This window comes from Sphaeramia orbicularis, chromosome 14, assembly GCF_902148855.1.
Source record: "Sphaeramia orbicularis chromosome 14, fSphaOr1.1, whole genome shotgun sequence".
NCBI lineage: Eukaryota > Metazoa > Chordata > Actinopteri > Kurtiformes > Apogonidae > Sphaeramia > Sphaeramia orbicularis.
In genome coordinates, this window is record NC_043970.1 from 28,839,885 (window position 1) to 28,856,765 (window position 16,881).

At 37.9% G+C, this 16,881-nt stretch overlaps 1 protein-coding gene across 2 annotated transcripts in view; it reads right to left on the reverse strand.

The window, feature by feature from the left end:
* Positions 1-2,865: 2,865 nt before the first annotated feature.
* ppp3ca (protein phosphatase 3, catalytic subunit, alpha isozyme) overlaps positions 2,866-16,881 on the reverse strand; it is a 32,803-nt gene continuing 18,787 nt past the window's right edge. The window contains exons 7-14 of one of the 2 annotated variants that reach the window (XM_030154365.1): positions 13,252-13,329; positions 13,043-13,137; positions 11,650-11,775; positions 11,482-11,559; positions 11,081-11,165; positions 10,779-10,876; positions 9,373-9,423; positions 2,866-5,009 (exon numbers count right to left, since the gene is read on the reverse strand). In XM_030154365.1, coding sequence (XP_030010225.1) covers positions 4,831-5,009; positions 9,373-9,423; positions 10,779-10,876; positions 11,081-11,165; positions 11,482-11,559; positions 11,650-11,775; positions 13,043-13,137; positions 13,252-13,329 — 790 coding nt within the window. In that variant the 3' untranslated portion in view covers positions 2,866-4,830. The remainder of the gene's footprint in view (positions 5,010-9,372; positions 9,424-10,778; positions 10,877-11,080; positions 11,166-11,481; positions 11,560-11,649; positions 11,776-13,042; positions 13,138-13,251; positions 13,330-16,881) is intronic. The other variant, XM_030154366.1, reaches the window with a different exon arrangement.

Below are 16,881 nucleotides of genomic sequence, written 5' to 3' on the forward strand. Positions count from 1 at the left end.
GCGGCTGACTCCGGGAAATCCACGGTCTTGGTCCTGCTAGATCTCTCCTCGGCCTTTGACACAGTGGACCATACCATAATGATTGAGAGACTGAGGGACCTGGTAGGGATGTCAGGTCATGTGCTAGACTGGTTCTCCTCTTACCTGACCGGCAGAAGCTTCACTGTGTCAATAAACAACTTCCAATCTGACTCAGCGGATCTACTGTGTGGTGTGCCCCAAGGCTCTGTCCTGGGACCAGTCCTATTCTTACTCTATGTCCTCCCACTTGGCCACATTATCCGACAGTACAGTGATGTCTCCTATCATCTATTTGCGGATGACATCCAGATATACTGCTCCTTTAACTCCTCTGAGCCCCACAAACTGAGTTCCTTAATCAACTGCTTGTCAGAGCTGAAGCAGTGGCTAAATGATAACAGCCTCCAGCTGAACTCCAGCAAAACTGAGACCCTCATCATTGCCCCGGATAGTGCAATCCCAGGGATCAAACATCACCTTGGAGACCTGAGTTCCTCGGTAAAGACAAAACTGAGGAATCTGGGTGTCATCTTTGACCAGGACATGTCTTTAGAATTCTACTCCAAACACCTACTCAAAAACTGTTTCTTCCACCTACGCAACATCTCCAAACTCAGATCTATGGTGTCCACAAATGAGCTCGAGATGATCGTTCACGCTTTCGTATCTTCTCGCTTAGACTACTGCAACAGCCTGTTTACATGCTTAAACAAGAAGGAGCTGGCCCGTCTACAGTTTGTCCAGAACTCTGCTGCCAGGCTCCTGACCCGCACAAACAGGAGAACCCACATCACTCCCATCCTTAAATCTCTCCACTGGCTCCCTGTTCTATATCGTCTTCATTTCAAAATTCTTGTGCTAACTTTCCGGGCCCTACATGGCCAGGCCCCTGCATACATTGCTTCCCTGATCCAGCCCTACAGCTCGACTCGTAGCTTGAGGTCTTCAGGACAGTACCTGCTGATGGTTCCACGGACCTGTTTTAGCACACGCGGTGACAGGTCTTTTAAAGCTGTGGCACCACGTCTATGGAATGACCTGCCTCTACACCTATGGTCCATGGACTCTGTAGAGAGCTTTAAGAAACACCTCAAAACCCTCCTGTTCAAAAAGGCTTTTTAGTCTCCCACCTGACCCAGGACCACCACAGACTGATTACACTCTATGTATTCATCATAACGTACTCCATGTGTCACCCCCCCCCCCAGTCTCTCTATATCTCTATCGCTCTCTCTTTTCTCCTCCTTTACTCTCTCTCTCTCTCTTTAACCCCAACTGGTCAAGGCAGACAGCCATCCTTCAGGAGTCTGGGTCTGCTCGAGGTTTCTGCCCGTTAAAGGGAAGTTTTTCCTCGCCACTGTCACCAATCACAAGTGTTTGCCCCTGAAGGATTCTGTTGGGTCTCTGTAAACTTAATTTGATTCTGATTTGAATTAATAAAGCACTTTGTGACTCTCTCTGTGAAAAGTGCTCTATAAATAAAATTTACTTTACTTTACTTTACTAAAAGTTAAAAACAGAGAAAAAATTATTTTGTTACTGCTACAAAAGTAGCTCTGGGTCTTTAGGGGTTGAGATAACATTTTAAAACAAAAACAACAACTACTACTACTACTACCACCAGTACTAATAATAAAACTGGTGTACAAATACAGTACCTCCAGAATAAAAGTCCCTTCTTTCCCTGTCTGTCTGTCACCACTGCATCTAATAGAACACTGGCCTACATGTAAAATGCCTCCAGAATTAAGGTAATGAAACTTTACCAAGTTTGAGTGACTATCAAAGAAATTTTTAGTCAAAAATCCTGGTTAGATGTAGTTTCCATGACACAGCACTGAATCAAAATGTAAAATTCTGAGAATTTATGACAGAATGGGTTTTTACGCAAAGGAAATGTTTGTCTCTATAGCTACAGATGTACTTCAAAACAGTGTCTGCTCAATCACTTTTCAGGTTCTTGCTAGTGGAAGCTTTATAAATCTATTGTATATATGTACATAATCCAATATATATGTGCCTGCATAGCAGATAATGATTCCCAGTTAAAGAATGCATGATAATTATTAAAGAGGTGGGGTCACTACTTTCTCAGGCACACAGCATCATGACGACAGTATGCAATATATGCTGAAATAGGTGAAAATTTGCTTAACTGTTAGTTAATTTGTCATTAATGTAATGTATTCTGTGTTACTAATGCACAAATGAACCAACCTGAGGTAAATCTATGCCAGAATGTGGGATTTCTAGATGAAGTGAGTCTAACTCCCAAAGTAAGTAAAACACCATGTCCTTTTTGTTCATGCATATTTTATTCAAGAGTAAAAAAATGTGATTTGTCCCATAGGGCATGCTTACAATGTGTGTATCATTTAGGAAGTCAAATGCCAAAACATACTGTATTTCCAGAGATAATAAAAAATGTTGCAAGATAAAGTCCATTATATTTGTTTGTTGAAATATGCATGTAGACCATACAAGAACCAGAAACCGAGGAAGAAAAATAACCATAAGCTAAACTGTAACAATAATAATATCAGCAGTAAATATAATCAGAGTACAATGTTTCCTGTTAAACTTAAGTGTGACACATGATTTTCATTGTGTCCAATTCATTTACATCTGAAAACCATGCTATCATGCTTTGGCAGCCTGAAAGTTGCTTTTCACTGAGATTATATTCATTCACACTATTGAACATTTTCTGTACATCAGTACAACAGAAAAAACACAAGGCTTCACACCTTAGAAGGGCACCTCTGCATAACAATAAATCAATATAAAATTAAAAACAGTAGTAATAAATAACAGAATGAAAAAATGGACAAAAACGATCAAAGGAAGCCTATTTATAAAAATTTATAAAACAAGACAAATAAAACTACAAATATATTTCAAAAAGAAAATAATTCAAGTTTACTATTTGAAACACAACTATCACAATTATAATCTCACATAACAATTAGGAACTTAATTGCATGCATTGATGCGTTCCATACCATAGATGCTGTGTTAAAAATCACTGTTTTTATCCATCCTTGATTCACGTACCATTATGATTAAATAGAAAGATGAAATATGAAGTAGAAAAAATAATATATGAAAGGAAATTCTAGAAATTTACATGGTAATATGCTTTTATGAGCATTAGGGGTTTACGAAGTGCCAAATTGTTAAAATTCCATCTTTTAAACAGGACAAAATATTTTCTATTGTCATCGTTCCTCTTTTTTTTTCCCCTTCAGCTAAAAAAGACTCTTTCAGTACAACAAAACATTTTCAGATAAAAATGAATTTTTCATTAAAATTTTTTTATTCAATATTTGGCCTATTTCACTGCTGAACTCCACTGTAAGATTAAAAAGAAAAAGATATGATGGTTGTTTCCCACAGCAGCACATAATTAAGTCAATTGCAAACAGTTTTGATTAAATTTCGTCTTCTCTGCATTCCCAAATTTATAGAATTTCCTTCTTACTCTGATAAAGTACTTTGTGTAGATCTTAAGCATGAAATTTCATTGATTTTGCAGCATAGCAAAATGTGCAAAACTCAAAGGTTGCTAATGTTCTGTATACTTGCGTGACTGCGCATAGTTTTTATTTCTCTTTAGCAACAAGCAAGTGAGAAATAATCAGGTAGTGTGTGACAGCAGGGTTGGCCCCAAAGTTCAAAATCACTTCTCTTTTCCTCTGTCGTCCAAAAACTGGTGTCAGTGTCATTTGGCTTGCCAGGCGTCCCAGTGCAGAAAAAAATAAGTACCATTCCAGAGTGTCTGTTGGACATGTGTGAGGTATAGCTCAATCAAACACAGAGTTAAATACAGGAATAAAATAACTTTGAGGATGTTTTTGACCAAAATATGCTCCACTCAAATTCACTTAACATGGAAGCTGATGAGAAGTTGCAGTCTTGTAATGCCTGTTTTTAAGGGGAAAATTTGATGATTCAAAAATAATCTGTGATGATATGATGGATATATCTACAGAAAGCAGAAGAAAATTTCCTTGGTGCTCTTTTCTTCCCTTCCCCTAACTTTCCTCATCCCCTCCAAGTGACTGCCAGCTAGGAGATGACTGATACTGAGGGAAGGGAAGAAAAGAGCAAGACTGGAAAGTTCTGAAGAAGTGTGAGCACTTGTGAGCATCCTGAACACTTTCCCCTTACAGAATGATGGCATCTTACTACAAGGTAAATCAATAAATAAAGTCCAGTGGTAAGATTGCACTGCAAGTTTAAGAGGTACGTGTAAGCTTTTTTTTGCTTCCATTCTTTTTGCACTCTCACAAAGCGTTTTAACTTGTTAATACTAGCAAAACATATCGGTAAACAAGATTATTTTCCTTATGAAGTGAATTTGTAAGTGATTCTTAATAAACACTTTATAAAACAGTAAAATGATTTGTGTGGGATGGATACTGCAATTATAACTTCTCTCTGGCTCATCTGGTGATGAAGGAGCAGACGTTTGTCAGCGCTCAGAACTGCACAACTCCCTCCAATTCAGTCTTTAATTGAACTGTGAAAAGGAACAATAGGCAGGAACAACTTTCCTCCAAGCTGCAGCCTGTTGTCTTCTCCTTATCCCTGCCCAATGCTGTGAACCCCTGCTCCCCCCTCCCCGACTGTGCAATGACACACTGTCATGAAATAAATGACCTTATCGCCCGTTTTAGATTTGCTGCAGATTTCATGTTCTGTCTGTGGGCCTGTTTTATTTCTATGTTCGGAAGCCTGAATTCCCGATTTGGCAATGTCTTGCTGCACAGCGCAACAGCAGCATGGTTCTGAGGCTACGACAGCACATCACTGGATGTTGCTGTTGTCATCCGTGCCATTTGCCTCGGACATATTCATCTTTCCCATGGAGTGACCCACGTGGTTCACTCCGTCCTTTCGAGGTGGCATGCGTTCGTTGATGCGGTCCAGACCCTTAGCCTCCTCAAAGCTGCTGATCTTGTGTTGGGGGGAGAACCCACGGATAGCTGTAAACAAGACAAAGAACCACATGTAGAAGAATCAGGGTCAGTTTCAAACTATACTGACAGTCAATAGAAACTTTGAGGTAGAAATGTATGCATATTTCTACTTGTAGGGGGGTTGTAATTATTCATTGTGGATTTATTGATGACTTAGTGCTTGGGTAGTTGAGACAATGAAGAGTTGTCATGTTGTCATGGTTCATTGCACATGGGTTGGTCTCTTTGCAAAAGTGGACCAAATATACATTGAGCAATACTCAGTGGGTATCTGCACAATTTGAGGATTGGTTTTGAAGGCCTATATAAAGGCCCAAAAAAGGCCACCATTGTTAGTGCGGTGAACGGCATCATGCCAAGTCTATCACGTGAACAACGTCTCTGAACACTGGGTATGGTGGAGGCCGGTTTGAGCTACAGTGATATAGCCAGGTGTATGTATGGGCTGTTCCCAACCCACAATCAGAAACCTGGTTGAACGCCACAACACGAAAGGCTCTGTTGACGATAGACCACGTCCAGGGTGAGAGAAAGCGACAACTCCTGACCAGGACCGCTACTGTTGTGACTTTGTGTTTGGCAGGTGCCATTTTCTTTTGTTAAGTTTTTTGTTTTGAAATTATTCTTGAAAATTTAGATTTTTGTTTCTGTATGCCAATATCCTAAACAAATGATTCATATTAAAAAATTCCACTTTAGGGTTTCAAAATAAAAATTATGTTGAAAAATATGGTCTCAAAGTTTTCATTGACTGTGAGTGTATTTTCAGATTATTTCACTTTGTGTAATTTCCCGTGTGTTATATATAAAGAATACAGTGTTGAATATGAATGAAGGAGGCAGCAGTATTTCCAAATCAAATAAACATATTAAATATACTGCATAAAGAAAAAACATCACATTTTAGCTCGTATTGAAGATACAGTATGTGTGATTGAATTTATTCATAAAACAAAGGATGATGTAATTGACATGAGAAAGTATAAACTGTTGTGATTTGATACTTCCTTCCAAAATGCTCGCTGTAACCATCAGTGATCCACACAAACATTCACAGACAGATTCCCTCAGTGAATATGTCTGTACACAAAATCCTTCTGAAGCCTTTTTCTCTGGAAAATTCTCTCTCTGCAATATGTCCCATCCCCGTATCCTAGTTCAACTAAAAATACATCAAATTAAAAAAGAAAAATGTACACAAAATCCCTGTAAAGCCTTTGTTTCTGAATAATCCAAGAAACACATATGGTGACAAAATTGCAGCCAAAATGTAATTGTGAAAGAACTTATATTGCTTATATTGCTTATTGCTGTATCATAGCTCTTTAGTGAGTTAAGATAAGCTCAGACATATCACAAAAGAACCGAGGCTTCAGGATGCATATTTTATGTTGATTCTCTGGTTTCTTTCTTGTTCTTACGCATGCAGTGCATTTTAGAACCAGATGGAGGCCATTTACGAGCCAAACCCCGAACAATGGGATATTTTAATCATGCATCTCTAAGCAGTACTTGACTTTGCAGTGTTTTATTTATCATGAACATGTCTTGATGGCACGGAGAGATGTTCTTTTTTTTCCTCTCTCTTTTTTTCTTAGGTAGAAATGGTGCATTCTCACTGTGGCTTATATTTGTTATGGAGGACAGACTGCCACTCCACTGATACAAATGGAAGCACCTGCCACTTCTTTTCACATTTCCAAGAGGATAAGAAGAGCATAAACTGCACAAAGATCCATGTAATCTCTTTTTAGCTGCCAACCCCAGTACAGACACCTCATCTGAACAGCTGGAGTTATGCAGCGACAAGTACATGAACCTTCACTGGTTTCCAAACCTGCATAAACGGCCAACAGGATTTGATAGAGCATCTCTGGATCCTGAATGCAGGAGGTTTTTGACAGACACCCACAATCAATCCCTTAAATATGGTAATATTATATATTTACTAAAATCCTTCTAGCATTAAGCTTAGCATCCCTCTCTCTGAATAATAATTAACTAGTACAGTTTTAAACAGTTGAGTGCGTATAGAAAAAAATCGTGTAATAAACTAAAACAAAACAGTAATTGCAGAAAACAGGTGTTTAAAGTAGCTACATGTTATTTTAATGATGAATTGTGGTGTCAAAGGTGCTAACATGTTGTACTGCCAAGATACAACTTTATTCACATCCTCCTGCTGATGTGTCTCTGTGAATGTATGTGACCACTAGAGGGAGTAGTGAGCTACTCTGCTGGTCTCCCATGGCGTAAAAAAATAAATCCAAGGCTGATTTGTGGATGAGAAGATAAGGCACAGTGTTATTTTAATCAACTGAGATTTTGTTGATACAACAATGACCTTCACATTGTATTCAGTGTTGCGACACTGCTTTAATTCATTTGTGGGTTTTTTTGTAGTAAAGGGTATGTTCTGGTATGTGACTTCCCCCTGCTGTTGATAGTTTGTAATACCAATCCTACATATAACCCCTTCAGTGAAATTTAGCTTTTTTTAAAAAATGGAATTATGCATTTTAAAATATTTCCCTGTGGTCTACAAAAACTGTAAATGCTATGCTTGGGTCTGACTTCTTCATTAATTCAACTCCACACGTCCATCCTCAACCCTGATTCTGAGCAATGACACCAGAAAGGTCGTTTTGTCTTGTTTTGAGCGCTGGCCCTTTAAATCCAAATGAGCCACTTCATGCCCCACCCCCTCCAGGTTGTTGACCATGCTTTCTGTCCCATTCAGCCACTTGTGTTCATTAATACAACCAACAACTGAACATTTCAGGTAATCGGCTCGAAGTTTGGACATATTTTCAGTTTTTACTACAACTGCTGCGGTGGATAAACAATTATGGCATTCTCAGAGAAATGTTCATCTGAAGTGTTGACCTTGTACAGGGTGGGGAAGCAAAATTTACAATGAACATTTAGTTGTTTTTTCTCAGCAGACACTATGTCAGTTGTTTTGAAACCAAACATATATTGATGTCATAATCATACCTAACACTATTATCCATACCTTTTCAAAAACTTTTGCTCATATGAGTAATCAGGAAAGCAAACGTCAAAGAGTGTGTGATTTGCTGAATGCACTCGTCACACCAAAGGAGAGTTCAAAAATAGTTGGAGTGTCCATAAAGACTGTTTATAATGTAAAGAAGAGAATGACTATGAGCAAAACTATTACGAGAAAGTCTGGAAGATACTATTAAAGAAGAATGGGAGAAGTTGTCACCCGAATATTTGAGGAACACTTGCGCAAGTTTCAGGAAGCGTGTGAAGGCAGTTATTGAGAAAGAAGGAGGACACATAGAATAAAAACATTTTCTATTATGTACATTTTCTTGTGGCAAATAAATTCTCGTGACTTTCAATAAACTAATTGGTCATACACTGTCTTTCAATCCCTGCCTCAAAATATTGTAAATTTTGCTTCCCCACCCTGTATTCAAATGTTGTGATGTACAGTAACTAGTTAGAAAATGTAACAAATTAAGCAAGAATTGAAACGGGTTGTAGAAATCCACTCAATTTTTGCCAAAAAAGAATATAAAGATAGCTTTGCAGCACCTGGAGGGTTCAAATTCAAACTTTTTGAACTGTTAGGATCCCCAAATACACAAAAAAATGTACCAAAGACTAATAAAAGTGGGTTTAGCAAAATATGACTCCTTTAAACACTTTCACCTCAGAACAGGATGAGATAGAGGGATGCAGACATGCTTCCATACTTTCATGCATAAATGAATTCGCTCTCATTCTCATAAGTAAATTTAAAGGGTTACGGTTGGGGACAGCCACCGCTGATTGAAAGATTCTCCTATACTTTAATAAATGTAGCAAATGCACCCAGTTATGGTTTATAAAACATGTTTTTGGTTAATCCTGTGGAAATTTTACTATTCCACTCTTTTGTGTTTTTTTTATATGCATTTTTCTACATTTATTGAACACAAATTACTTTTATTATTATTGTTATTATCATTATTATTATTATTATTACTATTATTAATCATCATCATCATTTAACCACTTTAATTAATTGCAAATTTTATTGATATTAAAGGCTTTTTATATAGTCTTTTAACAGAAATCACAGGTGTTTTAATCATTATATCCAAGGCTATATACGCTGACTATATTAAATCAATCCATATCTTCTAAATGATGCTGTGTCTCTCAAATTGTATTGTGATTTTGATTATTGTTATTGCAAAGTAAAGCGCCTCCTATAGACAGCATTAAACCTTCTTGTGCAGTGAGGCTTGATGGATTTGTTGTGTGAAGCTGTTTTGTGCATGGACTCGGCACCATTGGAAGGAACCCGTACAGTGGTATGTTGACAGGGGTGGGAAAGGATGCACATGTTTACCTTCTCTGTCCTCATCATGCGGCTCGATGGCTTCAATGGCCTCAATGGTGGCTGAGGGGGAGGAGGGGAGCAGGTTACTCATGAACAAGCCATGCAAATGTAGAATGCAGCCCCAAAGAAAAAGGCAGCTCAGGTTAGGGTTTGGCCAGATGAGCTATTGTATATGTGTTCACTGGTAAATGCAGTCAAAGTCAGAGGAGCGTCATGCATGAATACTAGCTTGGGGATTAGTCAGTCAGTCTCGGGTCAGAAAATCCATATGAAAAATAACAGAAATATATCCATTTAAAGAGAGGAGGAGATATAGAAACAAAAAAGCATTAGGTTGTTTGCAAACCATGATCAATTTAGAAGACAGAAATGACTTAAATTAGTCTTGAACTAGATGTCTTTGCAGTTTCAGAGACATCGTCATCATCTATGTGCCTTTATTTGACAGATGATGGTAGAGAGGAGACAGCAAACAGGGATAGGGAGATGTTGAACTGCATGCAACGAAGATGATTCAGACCAGACTAAAACTGGGAACACCGTGTGGTTCACAGATGGCACACATAACCACCCTACACCTCTACCACCGGGCCTCCTTTGTCAATCTTGAAGTCTTAAATGAAACATAATGTGATGACGAACATCTAATCAGTCAGAATTTTGATGCAGGATCCTGGCATGATTTGTCAAAATTATTGATTTCTTTAGTAAATAGTGACATAATAAGCCACTATTTACTAAAGAAATCTGTAATTAAATGACTTAATTGGTTCTGCTTAATAAAAAGTCCCTTTCATTCTATGGTTGAAACTTTAAATAGTGCAGAAACAGCCTGCTATTCATAGTAACAGTCTAATAGCGTGTAGATACTATACTACAGTACTACACATATGTCTGTGTCTTAGGCTAAAGAAAGCCCCAATTATACTATGCTGCTATGTATCAAAAGATGCTCTAGCTTTTGCTAATGTCAGCACAGCAGTAAACAGAACTTTAGGGTCTCACCCGGGGTTTGTTTCATTTAAACTGATTTATTTTAGTATTATGTATGAGACGATTAAAGCATAAATGCAGTAATTTAATATAACCGCTGTAATCCTTATATAAAAATGTCTGCTTTTTACTGTACAAGTACGAAAGTGCTTTCTAATACAGTGTAGTTGGCTTTGTGTTATACATAACCTCTGCAATCTTTATGTAACATAACATTATGTAAAAAACATCACTTAAAGAGGCTAAAAACACTGGTTCACTGATCTGACTGCATAAAAGGCAGTGAGATAACAACAGAGATATTTAGAAGAAGACAGAGACAGGAGTAAAGAAAGGACTGAGAACAGTGGCGAGAAAATGGACCGAGAAAAGATGGAATAACGGATAAAGAAAAGGCTGATACTGCTGAGCCTTGTACTCACCACTCTGCAGTGTCTGTCTGCCTCCTGAGAGAACCCCACTCGGCAGCATGCCAGTGGGCGTCAGGCCCTTAAGCGTCAACACATTTTCACTCTCCTCTCTGTAGGAGACACAAAGCCACACAGGTCAGAAAGCTCCACTGAACCCTGATCAAGCTGAGAAAAACTTCACGCCCCTACTTTAACAACAGTCTTTATGTATGTAGTCTGTGCATACCTAATAGATTCATACATGTGCATGAAAAAAAAAAAAAGATTCCTACGCTCATACAGTACGTTTCTACACACAAACAAGCATGGACTACCTGAGAACTGAGAACATCTTGGCCATTTTCCCAATTGCACGGATCTTGTTCTTGATCACCTCCTTGCGTTGTGCAGCTGCATTGGCTGCAACAAAATATACATACTGTCAAGATACTGTACACTCTGGTGTTTAAACAGATGCTCTCCTGTGCAATTAGGGGCTGTATTTATAGATCTCTTTGACGCATAAACTGCTGTGAACACAAGTTTTGTTTTCTTGATTCATTACTATGAATACAGTACTGTCATAATAGTCCCATGACTAGCATGCAGCTCAAGTATGCAAATCTTATTCACTGTGAGACCTAGTTTAATTCATCTAGTCTGAAATGAACACATGATGCACCAATGATAAATATTTACAATGAATCACAACATTATGTTTTACAAGACGTCTTACCATCAAAGATCTCATCTTCATCATTCATGAGCTCATCGTCAGAGCAGATGCTCAGCACATTCACCAGCATTTCTGTGACTAAGGTATAAAAAGGCGCCAAACACGAGGCCATAAGTAAAACAGAATTAAACATTAAACACACCTGATGCACAGCAGTAGACTGATTACCTTTTTCTCCAACAAATGGCAGAGACCAGGTGAAAACATCCATGAAGTTGGGCAGCCAGTAGGGATGGGGTGAGCAGTTGAACTGTCGAATGTTCATGACGTTATTTTCATATTTGAGTACAGCAGCTGGAGGGAAGCAAAACACAGACAGTGGGCAGTCACTTGACACTGAAACCTCACTACAGAACTGTTTGTAGCTCCTCACTGACACACAATAAAAAATGTAATTCATGAGACCATTTTTGAAGTCTAAAAAGCTGATGTCTGTTCTGTTCAAGTGAAGGAATTTGATATGAATAAGAATAAGTCAGAATAGATTCTGCAGGGTGCAACTAAAGATGTCAGTATGTACAATGATGTCCTGTATAGAGATATGAGGTGTGTGAGCTGAAGAGCAAATAATGAGAAGGTATGACACTTAAAAACTATTTTAGCATGTTGCAAAAATGTACTAGGAAGAAATATTTACTACTGATTCACTGAAAATCTGGTTTTAGTGGCATGTTCTCAGTGATAATGTGATATCTACAGTGAAGCCATGCTCAACAGAAGCTTGCTGTAGGTGTTTATATGGTTACAGCATCATAACGCCTAAAATTATTATTGATATTGATATTTATTTTTATTCTTTGTGTAGTCTAGTGTTCGGTAGCTCTGTCCAAAATCATTAATGCTCATTATTTATTTTGTTATTTCTACAGACAGGCTTGTACATGCAGTAGGTGTGAGATCAGAAACAATGCCGAAAGCCAGACAGTCAACCACTAGATGGCCTCGCTGAGGCCAGGGATTGCTGACACTGTTACATCAAGAGGGATAAAGCCACATGGAGATAGTCAGCCATGCCGACAGTCCCTCCCACGCTCCCCATATCCCATAGCCCATGGCAACCAAGACACAGATCTGAACACACAAACAAACAGGGGCTCCCTGATGCATTCTCAATCCTGCTCACAAGCTAAATGCAGTTTTATTAATAAACAGGCTCAAGTTTGTGCTGTAAAACCATTTTATTAGATTGACAGAAGAGCCCTTGGAAGTCGTTGTGAAAAGGACCACCTTGTTGTGAGTTCTGAAATGCTAAATATACCAATAATCTATGAGAGATGTCTGAACTGTGAGTTTGTCAAAAACATAGGGCTCCTTGTGACTTTGTTTTGCTTGTAGGCACAGTTTAAAGGATAAACATCTGATTGTACCAGAGGCAGTTTACATCATGAATCCCTCAAAAACAATGTTATTCCCAATATTTTAACATTTCATACACCTCAGTGCCAAACAAATGTTATTGCTGAACAAAACTTGCAGATACAGGTACAACACTAACATGCATTATGAATAAGTTGTGAAAGAACAGCAACTCGGAAAAAAGATGGATATAAAATTTCCAAACCTTTGTTGTTGTAAACATCCAGGTAGTTTGGTGCTGAAAAGATGGTAATGAGGGATGGGAACCCAGTGGTCTGACTCTTGCGGTACATCCGATAGCTTCAAGCCGGTCCAACGGAAACAAAGACAAACAAAAAACAGAGCTTATTCTCATCTATGTAAATACATGTGTGTGTTTTTGTGTGTAAATGTGTGTAACAGGCTATACCATACCCAGCATCTTGTGCTTCATGTGCTCGGATAATTGATAATAGGTTATTGCTCTGTAGGAACTCACACACAGCTGGATAACTGGAAAAAGGAGAATGAAAATTGTTTTTAGAGAGACTTTACCATAGAGACTTTATACAAAATGTTCAGTTCTGATAGTCATGCAGAACTTCTTCCCCATTAAGGTGCAGCTCACTAATTTCACATACAGTTTCAGTCACTAGCAAATGCAATAATAAAGATTTATCATTCATAAATGTATTTATGAAAGTGCTGCTGAGGATGATGCAAGTGTGTGAAAAACTCATCCAACAGCTATCTGTTGCAGCACAAAAAACAAACGAACCCAGCGAGCTGCCGTCAGAGCTTCCTGCCCGCTAGCTCTACCCCAACTGAAAATCTGCCTTAAAGGAAATGAAGCCATGTGCTACTACAGTCACACATTACATGTTAGGAAAGCTCCGATGCAAAACTAGTGCAGCCTCTGCAATAAGGACAAGTACGGGCTGTACGTCAGTAAAAAGAGCAAACTCTCTGATCATACCATTTGAAGGCAAAAAAAAAAAAAATTCTTCTGGGGGTTGTTTTGTAACTGCATTTGTGAAGACTTTAATCTGTTCATTTACAAAAGACGTACAAAGAAGGACGACAAACTGGCTGCATGGGTTTTGTGTTGACTGTTGCTGGGTTCTGTTCAACTAAGCTGTAACAGAGACACAATGTCAGGTCCTTGAAACAGCAACTTAATGTACTTCAGCAACTGCCTTTTATGTTCTATACTTGCTCTTTCTCTCATTATTACATGTTAAATGTCCTTTAGTAAAGTAAAGTCTACAGGACATTACAGTGATCAGTTTGTGTTAAGATAGTTTGTTGAATGGATTCTGATGTGAAGGTTTTTGTTATTATTCACGGTATGTTAAGGTTGTTGGGTTGTAACTTTACACAAACAACAGTTTAACACCCAGACATCTAAACAGCTGACAGCACCCAAAAGCATCTACTGATCTAAAATGATTCCTAAGCATTTTGTTTTTGAACCACTAATCTTATCAATACATTTAAATAATTCAGGTAAAATGGAGTTCTCAGTTTTTCCAGCAACATTAGTGTGTTTTATTTGGATGTTGAGAGGCTCTGTGGTGAATGTGGAAATTCCATTACCTTTTGCAACACTGATTCAAAACCATTCAAAACTGATTGAAACCAATGTAGTTTCAGGAATGCAGTGGTCACAGACTTTTTTTGCTGAATATTTTGCTGAAAAAGGTGCTTTTTCTTCAGTTTTCTTTGTTTTGATAAAATAACCTCTGTATTTACTTGAGATTTTACGAACATGTACCTGATCAGTAAATTAACCCATAAAGACCCAAGCATCCACCATTGACCAAAAGCATCGATAGATCTACTGTGGATCCACTAATCTAGTGTTTTTCAACCTTGGGGTTGGGACCCCATGTGGGGTCACCTAGAATTCAAATGGGGTCACCTGAAATGTCTAGTAATTGATAAAAAAAACCCAAAAAAACCCCCAACTTACTAATAAAAAAAAACATGGTGAGTTGACAGAGACAATCACAATACATGAAAGACATGACAAACTATGAAGCTGAAACTGAAGCACTGTGGTACTGTTTATCTTTCAAATGTTCATTGTGGTCGGTTTCAGATGCTGCAGCTCTTTCATAATTCATAGTTTGAGTTATTGTTTGTTCAGTATTAATTGTCAGCCTTGTAAATCCAAGCTGGACTGACTGTACATATCCTGACCAAGGAAAATAAAATTCTCACTTTGTGCAGTAATCTACACCTGGCTTTTCTGCCTCCGTCCATAATAATATACATTATATAGACTAAATGTCATCTAAAATTAACATTTATTGGCAACATAGTATAGCAAACTATTACATGATCAAAAACAAGTTAATTTGAGCAAAAAAAAAAAAGTCTTTGTTTTGAATGCCTGGGGTCGCCAGAAATTTGTGATGTTAAAATGGGGTCACGAGCCAAAAAAGGTTGGGAACCACTGCACTAATCCTATCAATCCACATAAATAATTGGTGTAAAATACAGTTTTTCATCTTTTCCTGGTCATCAGCTACGACCCATTTGGACGTTCAGAGGCTCCATAGTGAAAGTGGAAACACCGTCATCTTCTACAGCGTTGATTCACCAGTAAAACCCATGGAGTTGGATCAATGACAGTGAATGGAGACACTTGGTTTATGTCCAGTTAATGCTATATTTTACTGGAAAAAGTCACCTTTTCTTCATTTTTTTCTGTTGTGATACAATAACCTTTGACTTTACTCTGAGTTTTTATGAACATCTTCATGATCAGTGAATTAAACACAGGAAAATAGATGAGTTTCACTGGAAAAAATGTCAAATTCAGAGAATAATATTATAATAAATGGTGATAAATCACTTAGGAAAGGTTAAATAGAGAGAGAAATAATCATTTGGGAACTGCCATAAAAGTCACACTGGGCGCTTATGGGTTAAATATAGAAAAATTCATTGAGAAAAATTCATTAGGAAGTTGCCACAAAAATAGTTCTTTAAGGATGAAAAGACTCCATTTTTACAAAAGACTGTACTTTATTTTTCAATAAATAACACCTCACCTGGACTAAAATGCACCATATGGCTGACTGTATTATAAATCCTGATTAAATCTGCAGCAACCTCTGTAATACAGCTTTCAATTAATCATTTCCCAAATTCTAATTAAAATTGTGATTTTGTTATCTCTCTGCTGGCTGCATGCCGGAGTCGTCCTCTATGTTGTTCTGACCAGATGGACAATGAGTTGTCCCATGGGGAGAGATGACAAAACCACATGACTTCCAATGTGACAGTTCAGACTGCACTACTGTGGATGAGATACGAACTGCGCTTTAGATCAAAATAAAATCGAAAACAGGAACGAACGCTCTGAAAAATTCAGACATGTGTCACACAGAAGGGACGAGTGATTAGAATTGGGACACTTCCAGCTGCAGTGTGAAGAGCCGACCATTTAGCAGCTCTCTCCACAGCTGTTATGTAATACCTAGAAGGTTGTGTTATGTCACTCAGAAACTGTATCATCCCTTCCAACTGTGTCTCCTGGGTTAGAAAAAGCAGATAGATTGGACTTAGATTTTCTCTGTTAAAACACAGTCTTAGATTAGTTTTTTCTCTGTAGTCCACATTTAAAACAGACCATATTAATAACAACCCTTAACCATCTGCCACTTTCCTAAGGTTTATGAATGAATTGTTATTCATCTGGCCTCTGTTCAGTTGCATATTTAGCTTATTTCTGTGTATTCAGACACTACATGGTTGAACTGAGTGAAGAAGTTATGCACGATGACACCAGCATCTGGAGTCATTTAATCACTATTATTGAAACATCTCTTGTAGGGCAAATACTGTAATGATTAATTTAAGTTGGACTGGCATGCCTTTTCTGTCGATGACTAATCTGTTCCTGTTATTTCACAGTTATCCTATCCAGTTATGACATCTTAAAATCACAAGTAAGATATTTCCAAGACATAAATATTTGCCAAAATGTAAAATATGCAGTTTTTGTCATGACTAATGACTCAACTCAATAAACATAGACTTAATATTCTGTCAGGC